The sequence below is a fragment of the Contarinia nasturtii genome, unplaced genomic scaffold (genome assembly GCF_009176525.2).
Source record: "Contarinia nasturtii isolate CC-2019 unplaced genomic scaffold, AAFC_CNas_1.1 Cnas_scaffold_1182, whole genome shotgun sequence".
Classification (NCBI taxonomy): Eukaryota; Metazoa; Arthropoda; class Insecta; order Diptera; family Cecidomyiidae; genus Contarinia; species Contarinia nasturtii.
This window is the reverse complement of record NW_022198526.1, coordinates 2,197,782-2,212,708: the sequence shown is the minus strand read 5'-3', so window position 1 is coordinate 2,212,708 and position 14,927 is coordinate 2,197,782. Positions and strand designations below refer to the sequence as shown.

Here is a 14,927-nt window from a genome sequence, read left to right as displayed (position 1 = left end):
AAAGTGTAAAATGACGATTCACACTGGGAAGAAACAACTTCAGTGTAAATGAGCGAAATACAATGAACACATTCATGTTCACACTGTTCAATTTCTCTGAGTATATTGAAAAATACGATACAGTACTGAACGAGTATCACTTACAGTCGGCTTTCAACGACACAAATATTTTATATTATATGATTCACCAGAATAGCTTCACTTCGTGTTGTTTACGTTATTTCTTTTGACAGATATCAATGTTTGACAAATACATATTTTCTCCACGTAACCATCTCTACATGGTTTACAAGGCAAAGTCTACAAGGCAAAGCTACATATCATACAGTATGTTTCATTATAGAGAGAGGTTGATTTTTTATAATAAAACTCAAGAGTTTTACAAAATTATTTTATATACATTCTATTTAGTATCTAAGCTACGGCGCCACAAATTAATATTTAATCCATTCTCCTGCCTTCTCGATCACACAGGCACATCTATTCGGCATACTTTTGCTCAAATTTTCAGCATATTCGCTTTGAAAACCTTTCCACTGGCGCTGAATGAATGAACTGAGCTGCTTCAAATTGCGGTATGTTTTACCACGAAGCCATGCCCTAATAATAGCCCAAAAATTTTCGTTCGGATTGCAATCGGGTGACTGTGGCGGCCAGTCCATTTGTTTAATGTCATTTTCCTCTTTCCAAGCATTGCATAGACGACTTTTGTGTTTTGGATCGTTGTCTTCTAATAGAAGCCAATTCGAATTGTGGTTGCCATAGAACTTCTTAGCGATGGGTAACGGTGTCGATGAATAATGTTGGTTCATCCTCACGGCGCTTGGAATCCCCGTGAATATGGTCAACTTTCCAAAACCAGCTTCACAAAAGCAACCATAAGCATGCACCTTTTTCGGATACTTTACCGTGCGAACGACCATTCTCTTTTGGGCTCTAGACTAGGCATGGGTAGTGCTATTCACCAGCCAAAAGAATGACTCGTCAGTGTATATAACTTCGCTCCAATCTCTTGTTGAATTTTGCTTTGACCCGTCAGTGCCTTTTTCTTCTGGTTTTCTGTCAAAAGCGGTTTCTTCAATTTACTGCGATAACGAACACCGGCAACATCTAATCTTCTCCTGATAGTAGAGCGCGAGACCTCTATTTTAAGACGGCGTAGCCGTTCAACACCTTGGCTCAACAACATACCTAAATTTTTATCGAACAACTTGACTCTCCGTTTATCTTCCTGTTGCGAGGAGGCTCAGTTTGGCTTCAGATTGGGCTGGTCGTTCACTTTTTTTTCATGCTTATACTGCTGGATTCACTTTATTACGAACCCTTTTGACTTTTTAATGTATTTAGCAGTCGATGTGATCGACATTCTTTGTCCTTTTGGATGCAAATGCAGAAAAACGGCTTCAAACCGTGAATGAAAATGTTCGGAAATAATGTTTTCGTTGCACAACAAACACTGTACTGATTTGAGAGCTGTCATTGTTAATTGGCGTAGTAGCTTAGAGTCTCATATGGCAACACCAAAAACATTTTTAGGATATTTGAAATTTGTGGTAGTTAAATCAACCTCTCTCTATAATGAAACATACTGTATAATATAAAATATTTGTGTGTTTCTTTCAATTTTTTTTATTTATTATAAATTCTATTGATTCTTTTAGCTATTATTATTGCAAAACTTATTCAATTTATACAATTTTGCAATTTTATTTGCAAGAAAAAAATATATTAGAACCGGGCGTGAAAGAGATGGCGCTTCTTAAATCGAGTCGCGTTCAAATACATTGTGAATATACAACGCAAGTGATACTCGGTACTGAACCTTTATTTCGATCCGTCATAACTGGACAAAAATACGTATGTTGACATCGATTTAATTAAATGTGTTGAAGTAAAGTGTTTCAATTTTGAAAGCATTTTGGATGACAAATAATTATTAAAATACATGAAAATCTTTCAATTCGTTGAACGATTTATAATGTTTTTTCCACTTCTGTGAATATTTTAAAATTGAAAATCTTTACTTGAAAATATTCATAATCTTGTTTAAATAAATCGATGTCAATATACGTACTTTTGTCTAGTTGTAACAGATCGAAATAAATGTTCAGTATTTCATAGTATTTTTTAATATAGCTTGGTATATTTCGGTATTACTTGGTACTTTTTTTGTACTAGATCGTATTACTGGCATTGGAATGATTTAGTACTTTCCCCCTTGCTCGCCAGTCATACATTTACAATCGATTTTTCCCCATTTTTCGAGGTCTAGTCATTTAGATCTAACCTTTTCCGCTGAATATTTTTCCAACATGTCTTTATTGCTTCATCAAGATGACCGTAATGTCTTTCCAATAAGCTAAGAATGACGTGATTCAAAAAATTGAAAATTTGCCGAAAAAAAATTCAACTTCGGAATGAATTTTTTTAAAAATTCGAATTTTCCCAGATATGACACATACGCCAAATCATCACATATTTGGTCCCTAACAAACGCCTAGTTTTTTGATTTTTTTCATAGACACATTTTATTAAAAATTTGGATCACGTGAAAAAAGTCATGGTCATTTTTCGCCGAAAATGTCACATAACACGCCACCTGGTGGACATTTTTGAAATTTTTTAAATTTTTTTGCGGATTCTTAATTTGGTGCCTGAGCACTACTAAAATATGCAAAAACCCCTTTCCAAAAGTCAGCGGTCTAGATTTACATGTCTTTAACGTATATATGTATGTATGTAGTGACGCAAAATATACATATTTCATATGTATGGGAGTATTGCGTCACTTGGGAGACTGCCGTCCCCCGTGATTTCTTTATTTCCTTATTTATTTTAATGCTATATGCAAACTTACAATAAATTATAAACTTACATACATAGTAACATCATACTTTTAACAGCCTCGTGGGCCAATTACAAAAAGTATTTGGCTATTTTTATGTTTAACTGGTTATAAAGAAATTTATTTATTTTATTATTTTTTCATAAATGTTTGAAAGAAAGAAGGAAAGTGTGAATAGGATTTTCAAAAAAAAAAAAGAAAGAAAAAAAAGTGATGGTACAGTAACTATTCGAATCGGTACAATTGATGAAATTAACAGTACAGTTACTTACATGGTGCTTACTAATCGAATGGGTACAGTTGATGGAAAAAGCGGTACAGATGGTTTTGTGATGATACACATACGGTACAGTAACTAATCGGATGGTACAGTTGATGGAAAAAGCTGTGTTTTGATGAGTGAATGGAAAGCTTTTGCAAACAGAAAAAAAAACATACTTTATGGAATGGAATATGTTTGTATATATTCTTTTGAGATCGCAACGTCTCGCGATTGGTCGATTACGCGCGAAATTTGATGGCATTTCAACGAACTAGAATTTTAAACAAATACCCGTAACATTCAACCGCGTCTAAAACAAGCGCTTGCTTCTGCGCTTGTCCAAATACTCTATGTTAAAAAGAAGTGAGAGCATTGGTACACAAACATACTATGCTACTAGTACTACACAAACATAGCATGTGATGTAATTTTTTATAAACATAGAGTATATGGATAAACGCGAAAATAAGAGCGCTTGTTTTTAAGCGCGGTTGAATGTTACGGGTATTATTCAAAAAGAATGATGTTTTTTTCAGTTTGAGTTTGATTTTTCTCGTTTTCTCTATATTGAATAAATACGATCATCAACGTAAACATTTACATTAATAAAAATTATATTGATTGAGTTTTATTTTTTTACATGATTTTTTGATTTTATAATATAGATATTCTGAATATTTAGTGTGTTCTTGCATATAAAATTTCACTACATCACATTTTTAAAGTGGATTTTGAAAAGGTTTTTATATAAAAACGATGAATTGAGAAAGTCTCTACCTAAAAATCAGACAATATATTGAATTAACTGGTCAGTTGAGCTGACAGTACGTTAACCAGCTAAATGGACTAAAACAATAGACGTTATTGTTTTAATGATAAATCACTTTTCTTGTTTTAATAGAAGTGATTGTTCATTATAACAATAACTTCTATTGTTTTAGTCCATTTAGCTAGCTAACGTACTTTCAGCTCAACTGACCAGTTAGTTCAATATATTGTCTGCTAAAAATATAATTCAATCTATATATTGAAAACAACAGTGATTACATTTTAGATACTCTTTAATTCATTTCTCAAATATAACAGCATATTCTTCTTCTTCGGAGCAAAGACATTTAATCGAAATTCGTTGGATTTCAGGCATCAATTTTGTTTGACGTATCGTCAACTTTTTCCTTTTGTTCAGCATTTTGATCCTTTTGGTCGCAATCACCAGGACACCATCCAATTCTTGCAGCCGACGATGATAGTAGGCCCATTCCTGCACCAATACTGCCAAAGAGTAAAACTCCGAGGCCTGTAGCTCCCAAGGATTGAAGTATTGCAAATATACTACCTGCAGCAACCGCTCCTTTACAAAAAATCATACATTTCACGTAAATTTTCAATCAAGAGATTGACAAATTAAAAATTGAATTCAATTTACCAATACTCGACTGCCAAGCTGCAGCCGCTGAACCAGCGGCTACACCTGCTGTTCCAAAGCCGAGAAGAGGCAGACTGGCCGCTCCAATAATGGCTCCTCCAACTGTGCATCCTGATATTTAAATCAAATACTTAAATGAATAAATTACGTATTACAATAAATAAGGTTGAAAATTACCTCCGATTAAAGCCCGGAGCGTCCATACATTAGATTCGCACACTAATGGCTTTCCGCATTTTGGACAACGATCCCACATTCTTAGAAAATTTGTTCGACAGACTTTTCAAACGATCGAAAATAAATAAATGCGAAATATAATGCAGCTTTTTTTTACGCAAATGACAAAGCAAAAATGTATCACTGGAACTGTTTGAATAACCTAAGTCGAAACGGCTATTTATATTCGATTTTTATCATATCCACACGTGCTACATGCCCGATAATAACTACATTTTTACGATAGGTTTTTGGTTTGGTTTTGCTTCGAATCGATAAAAACGTGATTTAAAACCTCATGAGTGGGAATAAAAAGTGATATGCATTTATGTGGCAGATTAGTCCTTTTTAACATGAGCCGCGATTAGAATATGCGATACAATGTACCAATATTGTATGTAATTTGTTATCAATAGTTTGGATAGTGAATATCTATCGACATTGGGAATAAATTTGTTTAGAAAAATTTGAAATTTAATAAAAATGTTGACATGAGAACCCGTGAAAATCCCGATGAAATTCGCAGCTGATTTTTTTTTTGTAATGGATATTTATACCTTCGTACGAAAAATTAAAAGTGCAAATGAAATCAAAGTCAAATCAAGTAAATTTTAATCTTGAAATACAAATGAAAATAAGATTATTTCCAAATACTTTGTTGCAAGAGATAAGCGATCAGCTCATATAATAGTTGATAAGTAACTTATGCATAAGTAGTTCATAATTACGTATTATAGAAAAGTTTCTTAGTTTGTTTAAAGTCTCAATTTCGGAATGCTATGAATAATTTGAAAATATGAATTTACAAAATTGTGCGAAATGAAGAATGAAAATATAAGAACAAAACAAATTCAAATCTTATTATTTCTTGAAAGGAAGGAGATAAATTTGCTTAAATACATATGTTTGTTCGATTGGCTTTAAATTTGCCAAGTCATCATAATAATATACGTATATTATAGGTACTTCACAAAATTATCATCAATAATTATTGAATGAACAGCTCTGTGTTGTTCGGTACCAGACTGCAATTTGTCGGTACCAGATAATTGAGTTCAAACTAACATCTGATTACGATAGAGACAACCATTAAGAGTTACTAAATATAACAAAAATTCCACTTTTTAGTATACTTCTCAAATTAATCTCCTAGACAGACAATATATTTGGATTTTGTCATCTAGATATTTCAGCTCATCTGGACGACGTCAGGCGATGATACGGAGTGAAAACAATAGGAGTGATTGTTATAGTTATTGTGATTGTTATTGTATTTTTATACCTATCCCAAATATATTGTATGCAGCTAGATATCAGTTATGGAATCGTGAAGAAAAAATGAAAAAAATTATATTTTTGACAAAGCAAATGATAAAGATTTCAATTGTATGTTTGGATTTATATGTAATCTTATGATATACACCCCCCGTCAAAAGTTTGGGCCCACCTATAAAATTATTTTTTTTCAATATCTTTGCAATATATATTATACCATTAATTGCAAGTACTTTTCAAGAGCTTCAAAACTACATCATTACATTTTAAAATCGATGGCCACGTAAAAAGTTGAATTTTGGCCGGGCTTTTATAACGGCCAAAAATTGGCCGTATGCCGAAAAACTTTTTGGGTTTCAACCTTCGATAGGTCAAATTTTCCTGGATCTTCAATTTCCAAACTCAATTTTAACTAAATATTGCAAAGATATTGAAAAAAAAATAATTTTATAGGTGGGCCCAAACTTTTGACGGGGGGTTTATATCATAAGATTACATATAAATCCAAACATACAATTGAAACCTTTATCATTTGCTTTGTCAAAAATATAATTTTTTTCATTTTTTCTTCACGATTCCATAACTGATATCTAGCTGCATACGTAGGCGACTATTTAAGTTTCTTCAATATGTATGTTTTAGTATTGCCCGATGCAAACCATTGTCATATTCGTGAAGTTGGACATTTTTCATGACCATTTGACTTAACAGGACGAATTTTAGTTTTGTGGTATGGCTACGACAGCAGCTTAAACATGACACTCCAAAAAGTGCACTTTTTTGAATATGCACCTAATTTCAAGTACGAAAAATATATTGTATCCAACTGATTTTGGTCTCTGGTGGACAGAGGGGTCCCGAATAATTCGTACACGGAGTATTGTGCATCAATTCGATCTTTTGGGTGGTCAAATAGTCGACTGTTTGATGGGCTTCTTTTTGCCATGTTTTGGGATTATAAGTTTCAGAGTTTTGGTCTCCATATTCCCGTGATGACTTTTGACAATCAAATGGTTGTGTACTATTCAGCATTGAAGGACCTTTCATCCTCTAAAGGCATGGTAGCAACATGACACATAACACTGTAAAATAATGAGGTCCGATTTTCCCTATCACTTCACAAACGAACAACTTTTGTTCGATTGTGTTCATGTTTGAAGACTCAGAGAGTCAACCAAGTTTTTGTTTCAGGTCCAAACTACTGGAATCATGTCTTGGCTTCTATTGCGATCGTATAGACGTGTTTTTATTATCCTATGTCAAATTGGTTATGATTTTTTGGATGTGATTAAAATCAATCGATTTTTGAGCAACTGTGGGTTGACACGTAAAGGTTTATTTTTTTCATGTTGTAATTCATGGAAGAACCAAATGATTGGAGTCTCTGTGATCCTTGGGCATACCACAATTTAACTGTAAAAGAAACTTCGATCCTAACTCAATCGGCACCAGAGTTTTTCTCGATGACATCAATTTTCGAAGGACCATCGCGCAATTGATCACTGTAGCGAGCACCATGACGATGGGATTCAGTGAACCAGTTGTATACAGTGGCAAGGCATGGTACTTCCTTCCCATACCCCGACTTGAGTCGGAAGTAATACTGTTGAGCAGGCAGCTCTTTTTGAAAACTTATGAGAAATAATCTTTTTTGTAAATTTCATTTTTTTGCGAAGTTGACCTTTTCCAACTGACACCGTGGCCATACCACAAAACTAAAATTCGTCCTGTTAAGTCAAATGGTCATGAAAAATGTCCAACTTTACGAATATGACAATGGTTTGCATCGGGCAATACTAAAACATACATATTGAAGAAACTTAAATAGTCGCCCTCGTACAATATATTTGGGATAGGTATAAAAATACAATAACAATCACAATAACTATAACAATCACTCCTATTGTTTTCACTCCGTATCATCGCCTGACGTCGTCCAGATGAGTTGAATTTTTTGGCCGCCGATTTACGCAAAATACCCCATAGTCTCATAGTATTTGACCCCAAATGGGGGGATCTCACTTTTTGTGAAAATTGTCTTGGAGGGCATCTGGAAAAAAGACTTTCTAAAGGTTTCTTGGCATGCTGAAGCCGAATTTTGGGGTTTCAGGTAAAAAAATCAGGGGTTAAGGGGTTATGACCCCTGATCCCCCTAGGGGGTGGGGGGAGTTGGAGGGCAGCTGACCCAAAAAATATCTCTCATCATTCTGAACAACTTTGTAGAACATAATTTTTTGATCCGATGATAAAATCGACATCAACAAAAAAAAATTGGAAAAAAAAGAAGTAAACGACCATTTTTGCCAGTTTTTGTATGAAAATCGTATCAAAACGTTATTATATCGCAAAATAAATATCAAAAATGAATTCCTCGACCCCAGAAACCCCCGCATACACATTTGACTAGAGAAAAAATAATATTTTGGAAAAAATCTATACTTAAAAATGGGCAGGCTCGAAAATGATTTTAGACATATGGTTCCTTGGGCAAAAATACTTGTTATGGCCCATAGTACCAGAATCGCGATGTGCCCATCGAGTAAAAATAATTGACCCACCCTAATATATATATATACTTATATATTTATTATTAATAATAATTCATTTTCTATGTTGTATGTATTTTAAGTTTATAAATCTTTTTTTAGCCCTTTATATTCACTGAACTCTTCTGATGGCATCGTTGTATGAAGTACATAAATTATTTATAATAAAATACGGACCTTTTTGTTGTTGTTTTATTATGAAATCGATTGATGTTGAGAAAAAACAAACAAACAAAAAAAAAAAAAAACAAAAAAAAACACAAGACACAAAACGATGTTCAATCGATGACCCACTATGCTAGACTAACTAGCCCCAACGAAACGACAATATAAGAATGTGCACACCATACTACTTAATGTGCGTCACTACAGATGGCGTCGTTGTTGTGTTGTATCTTATATGTTTACATTAAACAAATTAGTTAACAAAGTAACAAAGTAGAAAGTTCTTGACACAAACAAGAAAATGTCAAGAATAATGTGTGATGCTGTTGCGGTTGTTAATTTTTGCTTGCTGCTAAAATCGAGTTAGCCTTGATTTTTTTTTGTTTTTTTTTTTTGTTTGTGCATCATCACTACAAAATGGCGTCGTCGTCGTTAACATAACAAACCGAAAATCGAATTGATCAAGCAAACACACACACACACACACACACATTCATCCTCATTCATCGCCACCAAATTGAAAAACGAATGTTGCTGCTTGTCATCTATCTCAAAAGTATGAAATAATCTATTTGGCTTTCTTTGGTGCCGACATTTTCCCATATATACAAAATAAAAATATCTATAGAACGCCGCTATGATGCACGCATAAGTTCGCAACTATTATGTATGGACCGACCGACCAACCGACCAACCGACCGACCGAATATGTATTTATATACATATAAAAATCGTTTCAACACAGCAAACATTTGTCCGAGTAAAATGGAATTATTAAGTCAATGGGAGGAAATGACAGCAAATTTTAAAATTGGCGCGCTGTTTAGTTTCGATTCGAGTTGTAAAATTACATTGACGTCCCCTTTGAAATTCGATGCGCCACCGTCGGCTCAAAGAGACTTGAAGTCTTCACATCCGCTCATTGTATTAAGTACATAAATTATTTATAATGAAATACGGACCTTTTTGTTGTTATTTTATTATGAAATCGATTGATGTTGAGAAAAAACAAACAAACAAACAAAAACAAAAAAAAAACACAAGACACAAAACTATGTTCAATCGATGACCAACTATGCTAGACTAACTAGCCCCAACGAAACGACAATATAAAAATGTGCACACCATACTACTTAATGTGCGTCACTACAGATGGCGTCTTTGTTGTGTTGTGTGTGTGTGTGTCTCTTTTCTTGCCAACTTGTCATCTCATCTCACATTACATTGTCGTAACTCGTAATACGGTATTTTTTGAGACAAATATTCACTACACACAACAAACAACCCCATCATCATCATCATCATTTTATTCACTCATTAGTGAAAATATATACATATTATATGTAATATGGCAAAGTATATATAGACTTTACTAATAACTTTTCAAAATGGGAGCGCAACAAATATGTGGAAATTTATTATTTTATTGGCAAAGATAAATTTTTTCACTATTCACTAAATATTTTTTTATCCAACAATGTTTTCGTATTTATATATATGTATTTATATTCTTACCTTTTTTTCTTTCTTTTCTTTTTTTGTTGTTGTTGTTGTTGTTGTTGTTCACTGTGAAATTAAAAGATAGTATGTACTATACTATATTACTACAAAACGCACGTACGTCTCCTCTTTGCAAGCACAAAATTTGTAATGATGAGTTCGCAGCACATGACAGATTAGAGCCTAGTTTACCAATATGGCAGCACATGCTTTTTTTCAGTTTTAATTGTTATTGATGATGGCGCCATCACTACCACACCATCACCAATAACAAAAAATATTGAGGTTATGTGATGTGATGTGACTCTTTTCATTTCATTGCAAATTACATTTGATTTATTTATTTTATTTTTTTGTTTTTTATTGAAATTGAAAGGAATTTCAAGGAATATATATATATATATATAAATATATTAAGTGTGTATTGAAGAATGGATGACCGACGAGCGGTTGGCAACAATGGATGATAGGCAGTGGCAGCCATCTTGTTTTTGTGTTGCAGCGAACAGTTGTTTCCATTTTTGTCAATTCATGTTTGTTTGTGCGACATCGAGTATGAAAATGTCAGTCAGTCATTGTGCATCGCGCGCGCAGCTATAGTAAGTGAATAACTTTAATTTATTAACAAACACTAAGCAACAGCAGCAGCAACAGCAACCAATTAAATAAGTGAAAAGTAGTGAAAAAGAAAATATGGATACAGATGATGATGAATCTATTCTAATTAAATTTTTCGAATTACCAACCATAATTGAAAAATTAGACAAAATATTGGTATGGTTGAAATTATTTTGTCAAAAGGTAAGTGTGCGAACACAATATTTTTTTTCTTCTTCATTTAACCCTAAAGCCGTTATTTCAAAATTTCAAACTAAAATTAAACCATTTTTTTTTTCTCCATCAAACATTACTAAATGATCGGCAAAAAAAAAGATGGTCATTTCGTCTTTAGGGCACTCAGTGCCCGACTCATATTTTCATATATTTTGTATGGGAAAATTGCTGAATTGTAAAAAATGTTTGTGCACGAATGAATTTTTTTTTGTTACATATACAAACAATAATAATTTATTATAAACAAATTCTGCCGAATTTCAGTTTTGCATTAATTCAGAATTCCCATACTCAGATAAATTTAACAGAGAAAACTTAAAGCCAAAAGGTGTAAAATGCTGATCGAATTCATATGCACTGCAAAAATTTGTTCAGCCAATATTTTTTTTTTTTTTTTGTCAGCACAGTATACAAAATGTAGCTGCCGATCAATACTACTCACATTCATGGCTTAAGTTTACGAAATGACACAATAGTTCTAAAAATATCGAGAAAATTCAAAAAAAAAATTGTCATTTTATAAAATATACTATCGGGCACAGAGTGCTCTAAAGACGGGATTAAGGTGGATAGAGTACAGAAGGACGGCTTTAGGGTTAACTGTAAAATCGTTGCATACACACATTATAATAATAATAATAATAAAAAAAAAAAAAATAAAAAAAGTATGGGATTATGAGAAAAAATAGAAATTCTGGTGTGAATGAGAAAGTCCTGAGAATAATAAAATAATACTTAATAATTTATTTATTTAAATATAAATTATATTCGAAAATAGGAAATCGAATCGTTTTTGAAATCAACATCATCAGTAGTGCCGTCAATAACGTCATCACAACCGCAACGTCCACATCATCATCATCATCGTCGTCGTCGTCGTCGTCGATGTCAATGCATTTGCCAATGCATTGCTATTTAAATTTTATGCCAGGTGGCAGTTTATGCCGAATTTTTTATCATTTATTACGATATGATGGTGCTGGTATAAAATTTGAAAAATTTTTTTTAGAAAAAATGTTCAACAGATTTATTCAAGACAAATTTATTCGAACACCAAGTATATATATATACATCGACGAAACCAACACCATCAGTAATGAAAATGATGAGTCTTATAATTTATTTTTACAACAATATATCAAAAAATGATTGAAAACAAATTGTGTCAGAAAGTGGAAAATATAAATCAGGCGTCGCACATCATTCATTACAACTATAATAATTATCCACCACCACAAGCAACAACAACAGAAAAATTAAAAGACTTTCAAAAAGCACTAATGAGACAACAGTAAGTACCTATAATATTAATATATCTCCTAACATTATTCATACACATACATTTTGCTGATGATGTTGATTTCAAAAACGATTCGATTTCCTATTTTTGAATATAATTTATATTTAAATAAATAAATTATTAAGTATTATTTTATTTATTCTCAGGACTTTCTCATTCACACCAGAATTTCTATTTTTTCTCATAATCCCATATTTTTTTTTTATTTTTTTTTTTTTTTATTCTTTTTTATTATTAGAATGTGTGTATGCAACAATTTTACAGTTAACCCTAAAGCCGTCCTTCTGTACTCTATCCACCTTAAACCCGTCTTTAGAGCACTCAGTGCCCGTTAGTATATTTTATATGAAAAAACTAATAAAAAATGACATTTTTTTTTTTTTGAATTTTCTCGATATTTTTAGAACTATTGTGTCATTTCGTAAACTAAAGACATGGATGTGAGCAGTATAGATCGGCAGCTACATTTTGTATACTGTGCTGACAAAATAAAAATAAAAAATATTGGCTGAACAAATTTTTGCAGTGCATATGAATTCGATCAGCATTTTACACTTTTGGCTTTAAGTTTTCTCTGTTAAATTTATCTGAGTATGGGAATTCTAAATTAATGCAAAACTGAATTTCGGCAGAATTTGTTTATAATAAATTATTATTGTTTGTATATGTAACAAAAAAAAAATTTCATTCGTGCACAAACATTTTTTACAATTCAATACATACAAAAAATATGAGTCGGGCACTGAGTGCCCTAAAGACGAAATGACCATCTTTTTTTCTTTTTTTTGCCGGCCATTTAGTAATGTTTGATGGAAAAAAGCAACAAAGTCATTTATTATATCTGTTTGTGAAAATAGTTGGTTGATTATCATAAAGTTCGCGAACATATTTATGATTTTTGACCATCTAATTGCAAAAACAAAAATTTTCAATCGCTCGCACGCGCACACATGAGTGCGTTCATTTCTTTCTATCTCTTTTTTATTTTTTACAAAGAAATATTTATATTTGTAATTTTATGTATGTTAAATGTGGAACTAATAAGTTCTTATCATTGGGTTCCCATTGATCATTGGTAGACTTTGATCATGGGTTTGTGGCTTGTTGTTCTGCAAGCGTGCGCCCCAGCTATATTTAATGTGAAAAATAATACTTAAATAAATTTGCTTAAATACATATGTTTGTTCGATTGGCTCTAAAGGGTCTCTTAGCAATTTAGTATGACACTTTAGTAAGAAAGTAGTTCCAACTATTTACCAATAGATGGCGACACATAAAATAGCAACTTCGAAACAAATACGCATTTCCTATACTTATCGTAAAAAATGTAATAAAAAATCGCGTACTGAGAAAAACAGTAACAATAAATATTATACACTGGGTATAATACACAAATATTTATTTTTTCTCAGCACGCGATTTTTTATTACATTTTTTACGATAAGTACAGTAGATTGCCAAATGTCGACAAACGACCAAATGTCGGAATACCGATAGGTGAATTGAAATTAAAAATCGAAAATTCGTTTTAATTGCATTTAAAAAAAAAAAAATTATGAATGATCAATATCAAATCTATATATAATAATCAAAAATCTATTATTGCTTTCAAAAATTACGTTCAAAAAAAATTCTATATTTTTATCACTTTTTTACGTCAAAAGTTAAACTATATCATTTTTAGACGAGCCGGTAAAATGCATTTTTTGGTATGAAAAAATAACTACTTTGAAAAAAAATTATATCTGCGAATTGTAGATAGTTTAATTTAGTTATTGAACAGAAATATTGAAAATATAAAGAAAAACAATTATATTTATTTTTCATTTTTCACTGTTATATTATTCCGGAATAAATCGTCCAATTGCCGACACATAAAGCCGCATAAAGCGCCGAACATTTCAAGTGAAACACTTTTGATTTGACAGATGTGACAGTTATGTATGTATTTGGATCATTGTGAAATTCAAACCAAATCAGTGAAAAAACACAATATTTTAAAATATTTTTGCCATTTTACTATGGGAAAATAAATAAAATTAAATATGGAGCAAAAATATATCAATCTAATAATTTTAACTCCAATATTTTGTATTGTTTACCTCAATGTAAAGATTGCGTTCATTAACTGTCAAAACTTAAAGTTGTACAAGTTTCGCAGTGAAAATTTAAGAAATGTGTCGAGATTAGGGAGTCGAGATTTGGACGATGGATATCCGACATTTGGAATTTTCGATGTTACGACGAAAAAATGGAAAAAAAAAATAATACATTTTTGGAAAATACTTTCTTTTGAGAAATGTGAAATGAAGCACAATTAAATTCTGCATCGAATTGTGTATACAGTACACATGTCGAAATACCGAGAGGTGAATTGAAATTAAAAGTTAAAAATTTATTTGAATTGCATTTTTAAAAGTAAATTATGAAAGATCAATATCAAATCTCTTTATTATAATCCAAATTTTAATCAAAAATCTATTATTGCTCTCACAAATTACGTTCAAAAAAATTCGGTATTTTTATCACTTTTTCGTGTCAAAAGTTAAACTATGTCA

General features: G+C 31.9%; 1 protein-coding gene across 1 annotated transcript; it reads right to left on the bottom strand.

The window, feature by feature from the left end:
- Window positions 1-4,172: 4,172 nt before the first annotated feature.
- On the bottom strand, window positions 4,173-4,889 carry LOC116344885 (interferon alpha-inducible protein 27-like protein 1). The gene is made up of 3 exons (XM_031773726.1): window positions 4,711-4,889; window positions 4,534-4,644; window positions 4,173-4,458 (listed from the first exon to the last, which is right to left on the bottom strand). The coding sequence occupies exons 1-3, from the start codon at window positions 4,787-4,789 to the stop codon at window positions 4,244-4,246; spliced, it is 405 nt and encodes a 134-aa protein (XP_031629586.1). The 5' UTR covers window positions 4,790-4,889; the 3' UTR covers window positions 4,173-4,243.
- Between the last annotated feature and the right edge of the window lie 10,038 nt (window positions 4,890-14,927).